Source organism: Amphiprion ocellaris, chromosome 5, assembly GCF_022539595.1.
Source record: "Amphiprion ocellaris isolate individual 3 ecotype Okinawa chromosome 5, ASM2253959v1, whole genome shotgun sequence".
Lineage (NCBI taxonomy): Eukaryota > Metazoa > Chordata > Actinopteri > Pomacentridae > Amphiprion > Amphiprion ocellaris.
In genome coordinates this window covers 34,693,280-34,707,356 of record NC_072770.1, presented here as the reverse complement: position 1 = coordinate 34,707,356, position 14,077 = coordinate 34,693,280, and the positions used below count along the sequence as shown (strand labels likewise).

The 14,077-nt window shown below is 45.1% G+C and overlaps 1 protein-coding gene across 4 annotated transcripts in view; it reads left to right on the top strand.

Moving 5' to 3' along the window:
- The window catches only part of pax7a (paired box 7a), a 46,233-nt gene extending 32,380 nt beyond the window's left edge, over nt 1-13,853 (top strand). For 3 of the 4 annotated variants that reach the window (XM_055010726.1, XM_023288547.3, XM_023288546.3), the window contains 2 exons: nt 9,632-9,881; nt 11,006-13,853. In XM_055010726.1, coding sequence (XP_054866701.1) covers nt 9,632-9,881; nt 11,006-11,121 — 366 coding nt within the window. In that variant the 3' untranslated portion in view covers nt 11,122-13,853. Of the gene's footprint in view, nt 1-1,643; nt 4,178-9,631; nt 9,882-11,005 lie in introns of those variants that run through there. The other variant, XM_055010727.1, reaches the window with a different exon arrangement.
- The last annotated feature ends 224 nt before the right edge of the window (nt 13,854-14,077 follow it).

Genomic DNA, 14,077 nt, shown 5'->3' with positions numbered 1-14,077 from the left:
GCAGCTATCCACATAAAATTCACAACACAGAAACCCCACACAATAAACACTCACTTTAACTTGTCTGAGTCAGACCTTCATTTGTCTTCTTCTTGCTTTTAGCCAAATTTCAAGCAAATGGCGAATCTGTTTCAGCTAAGAAAATTACCGACTCATATTCCACATGTCAGTGTTGTTGTTTTTTGAATTTTTTCTCCTGCTTTTCCTTCCCTGTAATGGAAAAAAAGCAACACAAAGAGACTATCTATCGAGATGGAAATGAGAATTTGATATTGTAAGTTACAGACAGCATCTGTTTGCAGGAGATATGCTTGTGCATTGGTATGTGCAAGCTATTTCTTGAAGTGTCTGGCATTGATGGCCTTGCGGTTGCTGTAAAGATTGACAAAAAATTCTCTGATTCACAGTAAATGGGCTGCGATGGCGAGGTGCCAAGTCTGTAATGGAATCCTGCAGCGTTCAGCAGTCCCGACAGGAGCTCGCGTCCATCCCAATCCCATAACCTATCCCGACAGCACACATTTTCCCATTACAGGCAGTGGAAAAGCCATCCACACTCAAACTGGTTGCTGTCATTGTGGGATATACAACATGTTTGGCTGGTTGAGGGAGGCAGTATATTAGGGCTTGTGAGAGTGAAGCTGTGCATGGCTGGGCAAAAGGTATGAAACCAGAAGTGTGTTTTGTTGTTGGTCTTGTTTCATTTAGCAGCACAGCAGGTGTTGGAAAGAGGGAAAGGCAAGGGCATGCAGGACAGGCATTCCAATATTTTTCACCTATCTTCACCTGAAGGTTTCAACTTTATCTTTTCATTCTGGTGTTTTGCATTTTTAATATTCTTGACCTTTACCAGGTAGTACTTGAAATGCAAATTTTGCAAAAATAACAAAAACAAATATGCAAATAGGCTTTGGAGGGACAGTTTTCTTTTTCCTAAAGAAGTCATGCATTGACAGTCAACAACCTAATAATCTCATGGAGAATATACTATATTTTCCAACTAAGATGAGGCCATAAGGAGACTTTCAGATACTTTTCCAATGAAGCACTCTTTGAAGCAGTGTTCATTGCATTCGAGTGGAAACATTTGGGCTGAATTCCTCATTACTGCATGACAGGGACACCTGCTGGGAGAGGAAAGAAAACAACTGTGCTGACTGGAGAGCTGAAGCACTAAGGAGCTCAGTGGCAGAACTTGGGTTTCACTCCTCAGAGCAACTTCGAGAAATGTCATCAGGGAATAGCAAAAACGAACAGAAAGCATTTGCAGAGTAAGAGTGGCAGCAGAGGCGTTTGCAGGTACGATAAGGACGCGTGATAGGGCGGGTGAGAGGTCTCGATAGGTATGGTGGGTAGAGATTTTATTGCTGTTTTGATGAAGGAAGTTCGCAAAGTTTTGTGAGGAACTTTTTTTTTCTGTTTTGCAGTTTTATGAAAGTGTTGTGTGTTTTGGAATGACAAGGATGTGTGTGTGTGTGTATCTGAGGAGGGCCTTTGGGCTGTGTGAGTGGGCCGGGCCTCCACACACACACACACACACACACACACACACACACACACACACACACACACACACACACTCGTACATGGGATCAGAGGCAGAGCGGCTCTCACCCCTGCCTCCCTTTGATCTGTGTCCCCAGGCCTGCCTGCCCGCGCGGCGCTGCACCGTACCACGCACGCTGACACCATGCTCACCAGCGACTCCCCACAACTGTCTGAGAGAGATAAGCCAGGGGAGACTCCAAACTGTGCTGCTGCTCTTCCATTAGCTAGCGCAGACGCTTCTTTTAAAAATGGGATGAATTATTTTTAAGAAGCAAGCTCTGCCGTTGCCAAAAAAAAAAAAAAAAAAAAAATGGAGAGGGGAAAATGTACGGAACAATCTGGAGCTCTGGCTTCATTCCGCCTCCCTCCCTGACTTCTAACAAGACATTCTGCACCTGAATACCAATGAGAGGGGGAGATTCATGTAGTCCCCCACATTATTAAAACTTGGGCATTAAGCCTCTCACCGGGCACTGTGTCAGCTGGCAGGCTCCACTGACAACAAATCAAAGGGGATGAGCACATAGCCTGCATTCATAGCTCAGCCACTCGCAGAGCAAGTGGGGGAATACATACTGGTTAATTAGAACTCCCATTAAAACAAATACTGTTTCAATTTGGCAAGTATAAAAAAAGATGTAAGAGGCTTTCAGAAAAAAGAGACCTGCTGTTGGCAGTTGCCAAGAAAATCCAGGGACTGTAAATCATATCCACTGGCTATACTGCTTCTGCACAGATTATTAGTGTTTGCTGTTGTTTTGCAACACTTTTGAACTCTGAGGAAAGATTTTCTGTCTGTGACACCAGAAATGTACCTTTGCGTGCACTGTAGTTGTTATGCGTTGGCTGCTCTGCGTGACAGTACATTTTGGTTTGTTTTTGCTGCTCGTTTCGGTATCAACCACAGCTGAGTATGACATAACTAATAATTTTCTTTTTAAGCGTAATAAAGGAAACGAGGCTGCCACTTATTCAGCATGTCTCGGTCATACCTGCTTCTTCACATGCAGGCTTGTTATTCTAGTAGCAGAGACAGTATTGCACCTTTCTAGCTTCTCTTTACCTGAGCCATTTGTTGCTCACTCCGTCTTTTAAGTCTCTCGAGCACCCGAGTGCAGCCATTTTCTTTTTCATTCCAAAATATTTTTGGTTGGAGCTTGGCGTATTCATAATCTATTTTTCACCTACCAACCTTCCATCCCTCCATTTGGCTTTTTGTCATCCAATGATGCCTTGCCAATAGTGCTTTGCTCTGTCGCTCTCCTTCTCTCTCTCTCTTTTGCTCTCCCCACCTTCCTCTCTTGCTCCAGCTCTCTCCCCTGGAGAGGCAGCTCTTCTCCCTACGCCCAGATGAAAGGCTATGGCGGACAATAAAAATGCTATTTAAATGCAAGGGTGTTTGTGTGCGGGTGAGAGATATTTCCTGCTGAAAGTGAGCTGCTGCATCCTGATAAATAGTAAATATAAGGGAATGTGATTTACATTTATCTTGCAGAGGCAGCCAATATGAATTTCAGTAAATCCTAGAAGATGGGGATTTAAGGAGGAAAATGACTGCGACTGATTCACATGCTGTGTGTCCCACGCAGTTGAAATGCCTATAAGGTGGAGAGTGGTGGTGCCTTTATTAAAGTATAGGCACAGACATCGATCCTATCTAAAATACCTATTACAGACGGGCATACGCAGTGTCACATGCTCATCTGTGGAGATTTCCTGCCTCACACACACAATTTGAAGGTGACTTGTACCGTAATAATACTACTAATAATAATGAAATGCAGCTTGCAGTAGCAGCCTGCTGGACAGGTGAAGTGTCTGTGGGGCATACGCTGGGTGACCTATCTCTTCAGGGTCAGGGGTCGGGGTGCAAGGGGTTATGGGATGGCTGGAGAAGAAGGAGGGCCGGTTTGTTGTGAACCTGCCCCGTGAGCCGGAGGTTTGGGATGTTGTCTAGCTGCATGTGGTTCCTGTTAGTTCCAGATGCCACTCTGACAGGTGCATAGCTGTGATTAATACTCTCTGACTTTTTCTCTCACCCCTTCTGTCCCTCCTTCCTTCTGTTTCCTTCTGCATGTCCCTCATTGGTTTCTCGACTCTTTGCGTTTCTCCGTCTCTGTGGACTCATGCTCATGACCCCCTAGCAAAGTTTATCTAACACTGACAGTTTTCTTAGCCTTTGTAAATAAAAAACAGGCAGTGAGTAGCTATCTATTGCCAGCAAGCTTCACTGCACGTGTCTCTTTCTGTCTCCTCCTTTCTAGCTCCTGACAATAAGATGAGAATATGGGAGGCTGTTGGGTCCTCAGCTGGTTGTCTCCTGCAGCAGCTCTCCCCTCTCAGTCTCCAGCTGAGAGCTATTTCACTATTTATTTACATGTAATTATGGCTATGAGGTGCAGATATTAACACTGTCAAGAACAATTTGACCTGACATTTTTCACTAGACCTGGCCCCTGCTGTTTTTAGCAAACAACCCCCACTCCTCCTCCTCCCAGTCTTCCTCTTCATCCCTCCCTCCCCCTTTTTTTCTCCTCCACTCCCTCGATCCGCCTCGCTTTTCCTCCTGGAGCTGCTCTCTCATACGTGCACACACACACACACACACACACACACACACACACACACACACACACACACACACACACACACACACACACACACACACACAGGCCCTGCCTCGCTGAAACCACTCTCCTGGAATCAGAAAATCTGCCGTTTAATTTAGAAGAGGCGTCGGTGCAAAGTGCGGAGAGTCGAAGTCTGTGTGTGCGTGTGTGTGTGTGTGTGTGTGTGTGTACGTGCATGTGCGTGCGCTCATAGAAGGGGCCTCTCTTGTTCCCAGTGGCTGAATCCATCCCATAGTTACTCAAGCATATCACTAGCAGAGAATAGAGGATTGCTCCCCACACGTTCTCCAATTGCAGTCCAATAGACGGCATATTAACCTCTGGTTAGTACGGGGCCAAGTTTATAGCTTATACTGTGGGATGTTTAGGAGGGAGGGGGGACCTTCCTCCAGCTTGAACAGCTGTGCTTTCTTGAACGTGAAGGCTAGCATGAGCAAAAGTGGACAAGAAAGCATTTAGTTAATGAAAATTTGCAAAGAGACACAGAGGAGGTGCGGAAAGCCTTGAAATGGATATGAATTCTGTTGCATTATTTAAGCTTCCTTTGTATGCGTGGACAACGTCGTGGAGCGCAGGGAGAAGAGACACAGGATGATAACATGTTGTGAGGAGTGACAGCTTGTTCCACTGCCCGCTAATCGTCCTCATCTGTGGATGACTTGTCAATGCCCAGATTCTGTCAGTGCCGATCAGCCACTTAATTGAACACAATTAGCACCCCACCCCAGCCCCCCATATGCATTACATTCTTCAAAGGCCCATTTCTCTCCCTCCAGCGCCAAGCCCCCCCACACCCCATCCCTCCGCCCAATCCTTCCCATTCTACCTCTCATTCTGCTTCTGTCTCTTCATCCTATGACGCTGGTGGAAGACACTTTTCAGTTTTTATTAATGTGCCGCGGCCAATTAACGCAGTGGCATGCAGGCCAGAGCCCGTCATCTGCTGCCTGCCACCATCCCTGCTGTCTGCTGCGGCCCCACGCCACCCCTCGCACCACCTCCACCGTGACCAAAACGCTTTAATTCAATTTATGCAATCACTGTTATTTTTAAATAGTCATTTTGTCTGCTCAGATGAGGGGCCTTACTGCCCGCTGGGCCGGCCCTCTCATGTGAGGCATGGGGGAAGGGTGGGACGCTGTGGGAGCAGGAGTCCACTGACTTGGGGGGCGGGGGGAGTCCCTGATATTTTCATTTGTTATTTACTTCTATCACTTTTGTTTAGTTTCAGGTTATTAGGTGTTTGATTTTGATTTCTGAAGCAATTGAGGCAATGAAAAAAAATTGTATTTCACACATTATCAACTATGCATATATATATATATATATACACATACATCCAAATTATATATACATATTTATATACACATATATAACTACACTTGATTTAGTTTGGTATATGTATTTTGTATATTAATGAAATAGTCTTTGTTTCCTATTTTGACTGTTTCCAAAGTCAGACACTTTCCAGACACTGGATCTGTGTGACTTCTGGGTCACAGAATTAAACACTGTTCTCTTCCTGTAATCACACCCTCAGGACTGGCCTTCAAATATTGATCTGAAATTCAGTGTCATCACTGTGGATCTTTAATCGTTCCCTGCTGCAGTGAGTATCAGCCGGCCAGATCTGCTAAGGTGCACAATGCTATTCTGCAGCACTCAGATAACTTACAGACATTTGGAGTGCTCATTTTTCCCCGTCTGCCCCGGTGACCTCTGCCTAACTTAAAGGTACATCTTGGGGGCATTTTGATTTGGGCAGAACGGGGAGGTATCGGTGACAGAGGAACTAATCCAGTATTGCGCAGATTAAGAGTATTTGTGGAGTGGGGTGTGTTGGCGCTGGCGCTGGGAATGGAACAGAAGGGGCTCCTATCAGCTCTCCAGGCAGGCTAGCCCTCAGGCCAGCGCAGTCCTACAGGAGTCTTTGTACTTCCCAAAGCCTCCACTTTCCTCTCACTCACTCTATATCACTCTCTCTTCTGCCCCCCTCGCCTTCTTTCTATAGGCTATCATATTCTCAGCGCTCCATTTCCTCTCTTTACACTTGTGAATTTGTGTTGTTTTAATCCGGCACAAGACTGCACGCTCATTACAGTCAGGTGCAACAGTGACAACTGCGACGGATGCAGTATGATTTTTTTGAATGACAGATTTGAAGCTCATTCAGTCCAAGCATAAACAGACATAAATGCTGTACATTTCAATATTGCATAAGACAAATTCAAATGAAACTGTTAACGTGGAAAAATACCACCTAATTACTATGATCTTCCTATGACATTAATTATAATTTCCAAAATTGTGGTATTGCAGCACATTTGCATTTTCTTTCTTTTTTGACTTTCTTTTCTCTTGTTCTGTTTTAGTTTTTTTTTTTCCTTGTATCACTTGCCGTGCTTCTCTCTGTCACATTGCTTTATTCTGGAGAGAAACCCAACAAAGAACAACTCGTCGAACATTCACGCAAACAACAACAACGACAACAAAAAAAAAAGTAATTTAACTGTTGAAGAAATTAGGGAGGTATGAAAGGCCTCTTTTTGTCTCATGTGTGCTATTTATTTATCTGAAAGGATGCACATTGTATCAATTTACACTTCCCCACTCACTTTGCCACAGGCTGGAGGGCTCAGAAGTTGAGAGAATTAATTACTTTTTTATTATTATTTATAAAGTAATCTATCTGCAGAGGGAGAGAGAGGGAGCGGAAGAGGGGGAGAAGAGAGAGGGAGGGAGGTGGGGGGGTGTGCGAGAGGCAGGGAACGCCCTGGAGCATTGTCCTTTAAACTAGGTCCTGGCTCACATTATCTCCCAAACCAGCACTCACACAACGTCAAACAACAAACGAACTCTGGGCTGCTGAGGACGCTGTATGCAAGGAGGGAGGAGGGGAGGTAGGGGGGAGACGAGGAGAGGGAGGGAGGCAGAGAAGCAGGGAGAAACTCTGTACGCATGTAGAAAAAGTGATGTGGTTGTAAAGAGTTTTTTGTTTCCCAGCTCTAAAGTTTTACATCAGTTTAAACTCCACAAGTCTTGCTCAATGCACTGGGATGTGCAATTTAAAATCTGAGCTACATTCTCGTGCTCCGGATCCCATTGAGCATCAAATAATAACCGTCAATCAAAGAAACACATCCTTCTAATGTGTATCAGCGCTTTGATTGTTAAAATCTAACAACAAGCTTTGTTCCTTGCTGAGAGTACATTCATTGGCAGGAACATTGAGGAGGATTTTGAATCACTGCCACTATAGTAGACGTTCTGCCAGAATTTAATATCTATAAAGTTTGTTTTACGTAGCGTGCAGCCACGGAAACCTGTGAATGTATCCAGCCGTAAATGATTTTTACTAGCTTAAGTGACAAAGTATCATTTAACACTTGAATGTGACGTCAAAAGAACTTTATGGGAACATCAAAGTAGCAAAAGACTGCAATTAAAACTGACCTATGGATCACATAAAGTACTGTAGGTGTGGGTGGAAGAAGAAAAGACTCCACCACGGCTCAACCTGGCTCCTGGCAGAGATCACGCCTCTCTGTACCCTCCTCAAGCTGGGAGGACAATGGTGAAACTGTATTGATTTTTATTAAGCAGTGTGAACACAAAATACAATTGATACACAGCAAACAAGAATGCGACCACTCTAGAAAAATTTACCTTTTCTTCTCCAGGAAAACTTAAACCACCAGCACAGAATCCTCTTTTTTTTCCCCCCTATAAAGGACGTCTAAAGTATAGCTACATCATCACAGATGCCAACACTTGTCAGGCTCTAAATTGTAATTTGCTAAAATAGCAAAACTGCAACATGCGAACGATAAGAAGTCTTTTGAAGAACTTTTATGAGCATGAATCATAATGGAGCCAATTGTTGGCTATTCTATTTCATAAGGGAGCGATGCAATCAAGCTTCAATTAATCAATGACTAAAATGGACTCATGCCCTCCAGCCATCTCTCTCAGGACACTTTACCATCTTCCTCTTAGCTTTAAGCAACCCCATCAGGACATACACTCCTCAGTGTGCAGCTCAGCTCCATATGGGAGGGAGCATCACATGTGTCCGGCATTGAGGGCCATGAATCTCCTCTTATGGATGCATGTCACATGCTCTGTCTGCAGATGTGGAGGGGACGGTGGGGGTTTCCTTACTGATAGAATTAACATGTGGAAATGACTAACCAGCCTTTATGTTTCTGATATGCTTGGAGTGCTTCATTTTTCCAGGGAGGCCCTTTATAAAGATATGATTAATTTGCAGAATCTGGTCAGTTCTCCCTCTGCGGGATCTCCAGGCGTAGTGCATCATTTGTGGACTGTTTGCCCTGCCCCTGCATCACCTCTATGGTTGCTGCGTATGTGTACGCGTGTGTCCGTTTGTGCGTGCATGCATGCAAACACATGTCTGTGTGAGTGTGTGTGTGTGTGTGTATCACCCCTGTGTAACCACCTCCATGATGGGCTAATTGGTTTAGCAGCAAAGGGGCCAAAGGCCAGTGCAGCATAGCGAAACTCAACATGAACCTGATGTTGAAAGCAAGGCTGCTCTGCTATAGGAGGGGAGCATGTGTAGGACAATTCCCTTTTTACCACGCCCTCCCACACACACACACACACACACACACACACACACACACACACACACACACACACATCACTTTTTCACTTACAGAAACTCGCAGCATAAGAAAACAAAATTTTTCACAGTTTTCTGGGCCACTATGCTTCAGATTGGAGGAGCACTAGAAGTAATCTCTTCCATTTTAACATATTTTGAGACCTTCTTCTGACGAATGTCACATGCTATTACATTAATCTAGAATATTGAATTGGGAGCTTTTATGCACTATGAATAATATACACACTGTAATATTGAGGCGAGACCCAACCTGCAGTATCAGTGGCCCCCTCACTATGGTTTGTGGAGCCTACTTTGTGTGGGGATCTGAGGGGATCATTTACCAGTTCCAACTCCATTACTATTCATGAGATGGGTAGGCTAGGGGCGAGGGATTAGGGACTCCCTTGGTGCTTGTTGTGCTGTAGGCTCGGGCTCAGGCCTCAGGCTCCAGGACAGGGGCTGTCTGGCAAGGATGGTGGGTCTATTATCACCCTGGGACCCTTCTGTCCCACAGCAGAACACTTACTGGCAGCGGCAGCTAATGGAAACTGTGTCTCTTGTTCCCTTTCTCCTTTTTTTAACCTCATCATCCTCCTTGTATCCTCCCCCCTGCTCTTTAAAAAAAGATGGGGAAGTTTCTCCCTTTCCCTATTTCAAAGTTGAAATGGTGCATTTCTATTGGCATCTTTACCGTGAAGTGCTGGGATGGCACTCTACTTGCAGGGAAAAAAAAGTACTTTCCCTCAACTCTGTCAATGCTTTGATCCTCAATTTTCCAAGTTTCTAACATCCTCCTTTCCCCCCTCCACTCTCCCCCCTCCAGGTGATGAGTATCCTGAGTAACCCCAGCGCCGTACCCTCCCAGCCCCAGCACGACTTTTCCATTTCCCCCCTGCACAGCAGCCTGGAGAGCTCCAACCCCATCTCGGCCAGCTGCAGCCAGCGCTCCGACACCATCAAGAGTGTGGACAGCCTGGCTTCCTCCCAGTCATACTGCCCCCCCACCTACAGCGCCACCAGCTACAGCGTGGACCCCGTCACCGCAGGCTACCAGTACAGCCAGTACGGCCAGAGTGAGTATTGCACATGTACATGTTCTGTTGTTGTGGTTTCTTATTCTCTTCTTAAGTTGAGTACATTTTTTTTGAGAAAGCCTGTGAAGTGATGCCCAACTCCCAGGCAAGAGAGCCTCCTGACCCTTGCACCCTGTTTGGTGGAGGCAGACACGTGCTCTTGATAAAGACCCCCCTTGCCCCACCACCGCCGTCCTCGTACAGAGCTGCCTTAGTCACACCCCACTCCACTTGGATGGGAAAGAGAAGAGGGCCACTTCAAAGAACGGCACACCCTCAGGGGCCACAGTGTCCTTTTGCCCACCTCTCTTTCTCCCGTTTCCATCAAACACACACACACACACACATACACACACCCTCAGGGCAGGAAAGAGTTTGCTTTATTAGATTAGCATAATTGACTGATGCTGTCACAGCCATTCATAAGAGGTAAAATGAAGCACACTTCCCCAACAAGCCAGCGAGCACCAGCTAGCTGACATTTGTTTGTATTTATATGTGGGTTCCAGTAGTCATCTGGTGGCTTTTTTGTTTTCTAAAAGATGTGTTTGTGTTGAATGCAAGCGAGTGCCAATCTGTCACGTTTTTGTGCGTGTGTGTGTGTGTGTGTGTGTGTGTGTGCGCACCAGTGTTTTGTCAGCAGCAAGAAACTGATGGCAGTGCGGATGTGAGCTGATGTGAGGTTAATTAAGATGGTGATTGAGCACAGTAGATGGGTAATGAATGGAGGAGAGAGGAGAGAGCTGCTGTCTGAGGATGAAAATGATCGGCCATGTGGAGTGTGGAGGGCATGAAATCAGAGATGCCAAGTGTAATGAAGACTGGCACATAGAACACACACGGGGACCCGTCTGAGTGACAGCATGGAGACTTTACGGGGATGCACATGCTCTGTGCCAGCAGCATGCCAACCTCAGACAAGGGACAGGGGAGGGGTTTTTATCTTTCACTCTCTCTGCGTGAATTGTTTTTCATTTGACTCATTCTCTTCTGCCACAACTTATTTCAGCCTTAATCAGAGGAATGAAATGAGAGTGAATGGGACATATGTCTCAGGAATCTACCACCTGTCTAACGTGTGTTTGTCTACTTTCCCCCCCCCCGTCTGTTTTGTATCTGAGCAGCAGCTGTAGACTACCTGGCTAAGAACGTGAGCTTGTCCACCCAGAGGAGGATGAAACTTGGAGACCACTCGGCCGTGCTGGGGCTGCTGCAGGTGGAGACGGGACAGGCCTACTGAAGCCGCTCGGGACGCGCCCTGCCTGCACCACCGCTCTCTATTTCACCCTCTGCCACCCTCCTCCATGCTCCATCAAGTCTGGACTCCAACTCCAGCTCGCTTCTCCGCTGCTCGCTCTGCAGCTCGGCCGTGACATCAGCGCACAGACGCTCTGCGTACCAGAGAAAGTGACGCTTGTGGGTGTGAGAAGTCTCTTTGGAGAATGGAACTGAACTTTTCACACCATTGTCAACCACCAGGCGGCTCTGCACCCTTCCCCCCCCCCACCCAGATCTTTCGGGCATCTTTGCCTGCTCCTCGTCCTCCTGTCCCAGCCCCAAACCCTGTTTATTCTGCTCGGAGGGCCAGACAGCTGCAGGATGGTCGACTGCCTTGGCCCGGGTTCCTCTTTGTCATGGCTGCAGTCCAGCACACATTCAGAGCCATCAATGTACTTTGACCTTGCTGTTCATAGTAGTTAACAAAGCCAATATCATTTGAGCGACTCTTATTCTTGTTCCTTTTTGATATTGTTAAGATTATTGTTGCTGTTATATGATTATGGTTACTGTGATTTCTGTTGTTCTTTGATTCCACTCGTATCTCTTTTCTCTGTTAGATGTTGGTGTGTAAAACACGGTGGATGACTGACGTGATTGGGGAGTGAGTGTCTGCTGCGTGTGCATGTTTGCGTGTCGGCACAGTCACACAAAAGAGGATGATTGTTTTCCAAGCTGCTGCTCCTCTGCCGGTTCCCTGAGCTCAAATGTTCACGAGCGATTTGACCTTCCCACTTTCATATTCATCTTGACATTCCTAAAGAACTTGGCCACTCTGTGGGAAGTCTGGCTGGATGGATTCTGCAGGGAATTAAAGCAGCGTTATGGCGGCCAATAGCTTTCCCCTTGTAACCTCCATCCCGTCCTTAGCCGCGGTCCGTAGGGAGGGGGGCATTGTTTGCAAAAACAGGATTGGGGAAATTAATGTATTTTGAAATATGGACCCTGCCAAGGAGGGCTAGCTCATCCCCTGCTCCCCACTCCTCCCAAATCCCATCTGCCAGGGAATCCTGTGTGACTTAAACAGTGTAAAGCAGATTAAATCACACAAATATAATGTCAAAGCTAATTCACAGTGACCCTTTCCATTACCAGCCAGTATCTCAGTTTTTATAGCCTAATTAGCACATTTTGTAAATGCACCTTTGGTTGATTTCCACTTTTCGACTCAGTAAGCATTCCTTTGAAACATTGCTCAGGCTCCATCTACGAAAATACTATAAGCATTCCAGCGTTTTCTGTTATGAGATTAAAAAGTAGACAAGCTGTGCCATTCACATGCACTCTGGAAAATCATATAATCCAGTCAGTTGTGAAAGGGCACAGGTAACACCACTGATTGGCCCCCCTCTCTGGTTTGGACCGGAGCCCCGTCTAATCCTGCGCTTTGACGTACTCACCGAAATGTACAAAAGAAGAAAAAAATTTAAATAATAGTGAATATGAGACATTTGTGTAGCACTCATAGTTGACTTTTTGACATGATCCAGGACCAGCTGTTCCCTTGAGATGTATGTTATTTTGTTTCATTGACATCAGTGTGATAATGATGATGTACACAGAATTGTTAACTCTCAAGACAGGATTTGGTCCTCCGTCGCCTTTAAAAACTGAAAAAAATGTACAGTAGCTGGAGCAGATTGTGTATCGTTTCTTTACAAAGAGTATGTTTTATACTAAAACAAAACTATGTTGACTGGTAGGTAAGCAAGGGATCTGTGGAAGTAAATGTTTTATTTCAGTTTCCTTAACTGGCTTGTTTTCTGTTGGTTTTCTTTTGACTGTATTTAACTGGTTCACTTGTTTTGACCAAAAGTTTTGTTTCTGGTTTTTGGCCAAGGTATGAATGAATTTGTATAAATTAGTAAAATATCAATTCCACTGAAATTGTTCCAATTAAATTGTATTAAAGGGGATCAAACTGAGCTGAAAGGAGAATGAAAGCTTGGTGTCACAGATAGACTCCCTGGCCCACAGGACCACTGTATATTTGAAATGTGGCTGGATGAAACATCTTCACGTGTCAGAGAATTTTTGAGGGTGTTTTTTTTTGACCACTTGGTTTTACAGACTGATTATTAGTACAGACCAGATGTGACTGGAACACGGACCTAACACACCTGAACCCTGAGCCTTCGGTGTGGGACTCTGCCGGTGGTTCCAGCACGACGTTGATGACGATGATGATGATGATGATGATGCTAGTGACAGCAGCCTCTCTGCTCTGAGAAACTGACTCGAGTCACATTTGACTTGTTGGACCAATAAGACTTCAGGAGAAAAACGTCAAAGTATCGCTGACTCCGCACTGAACCGCAGCAGTAGCAACTGCTCCACTTAGACGCCTCACTCGTGTATATTTTAAAAAGGAAGAATTTTAGAATTGTCTTTAGTGTATCAAACCCATTTCTAACACTTGCGTCAATAAACATTTGGATATTTAAGGCATACAACTCCTTTCCCCGTCCTCCTGTCTGTTTGACCCTTAACCTGTTTAGTTGCTTTCTGACATCTGTGCTTTGCTTTACTCCTCTTTCTGTTCCGCATGTTTGTATATTATCATGGTATAATTTATTCTGCTGTATGAAGTATTAGAGTAGTGGGAAACTTGTACTGGTATTTACTACCTTCAGCCTGTTGGTGTGTTTACTGTAACACTGGCGTAACTGTTATCAATTAAAGATCCAAAACTGATTCTGCCATTTGTCCTTATTTTACCGTGTGGTTTGCTCTGCATGCGTTTTAATCATATTTAATTGTGGTTCCACTTAGTTTGAAAGGGTGTGTGCTTATGTAAGGAAGCAGAATTAATGAACTAGATGATTAATCTATTTATAAACTAATAATCTGCTAAATTTTTGATCTTAATAATTGATTGTTTACATCATTCTTAAAGTGTTTTCCAATGTAAATATTTG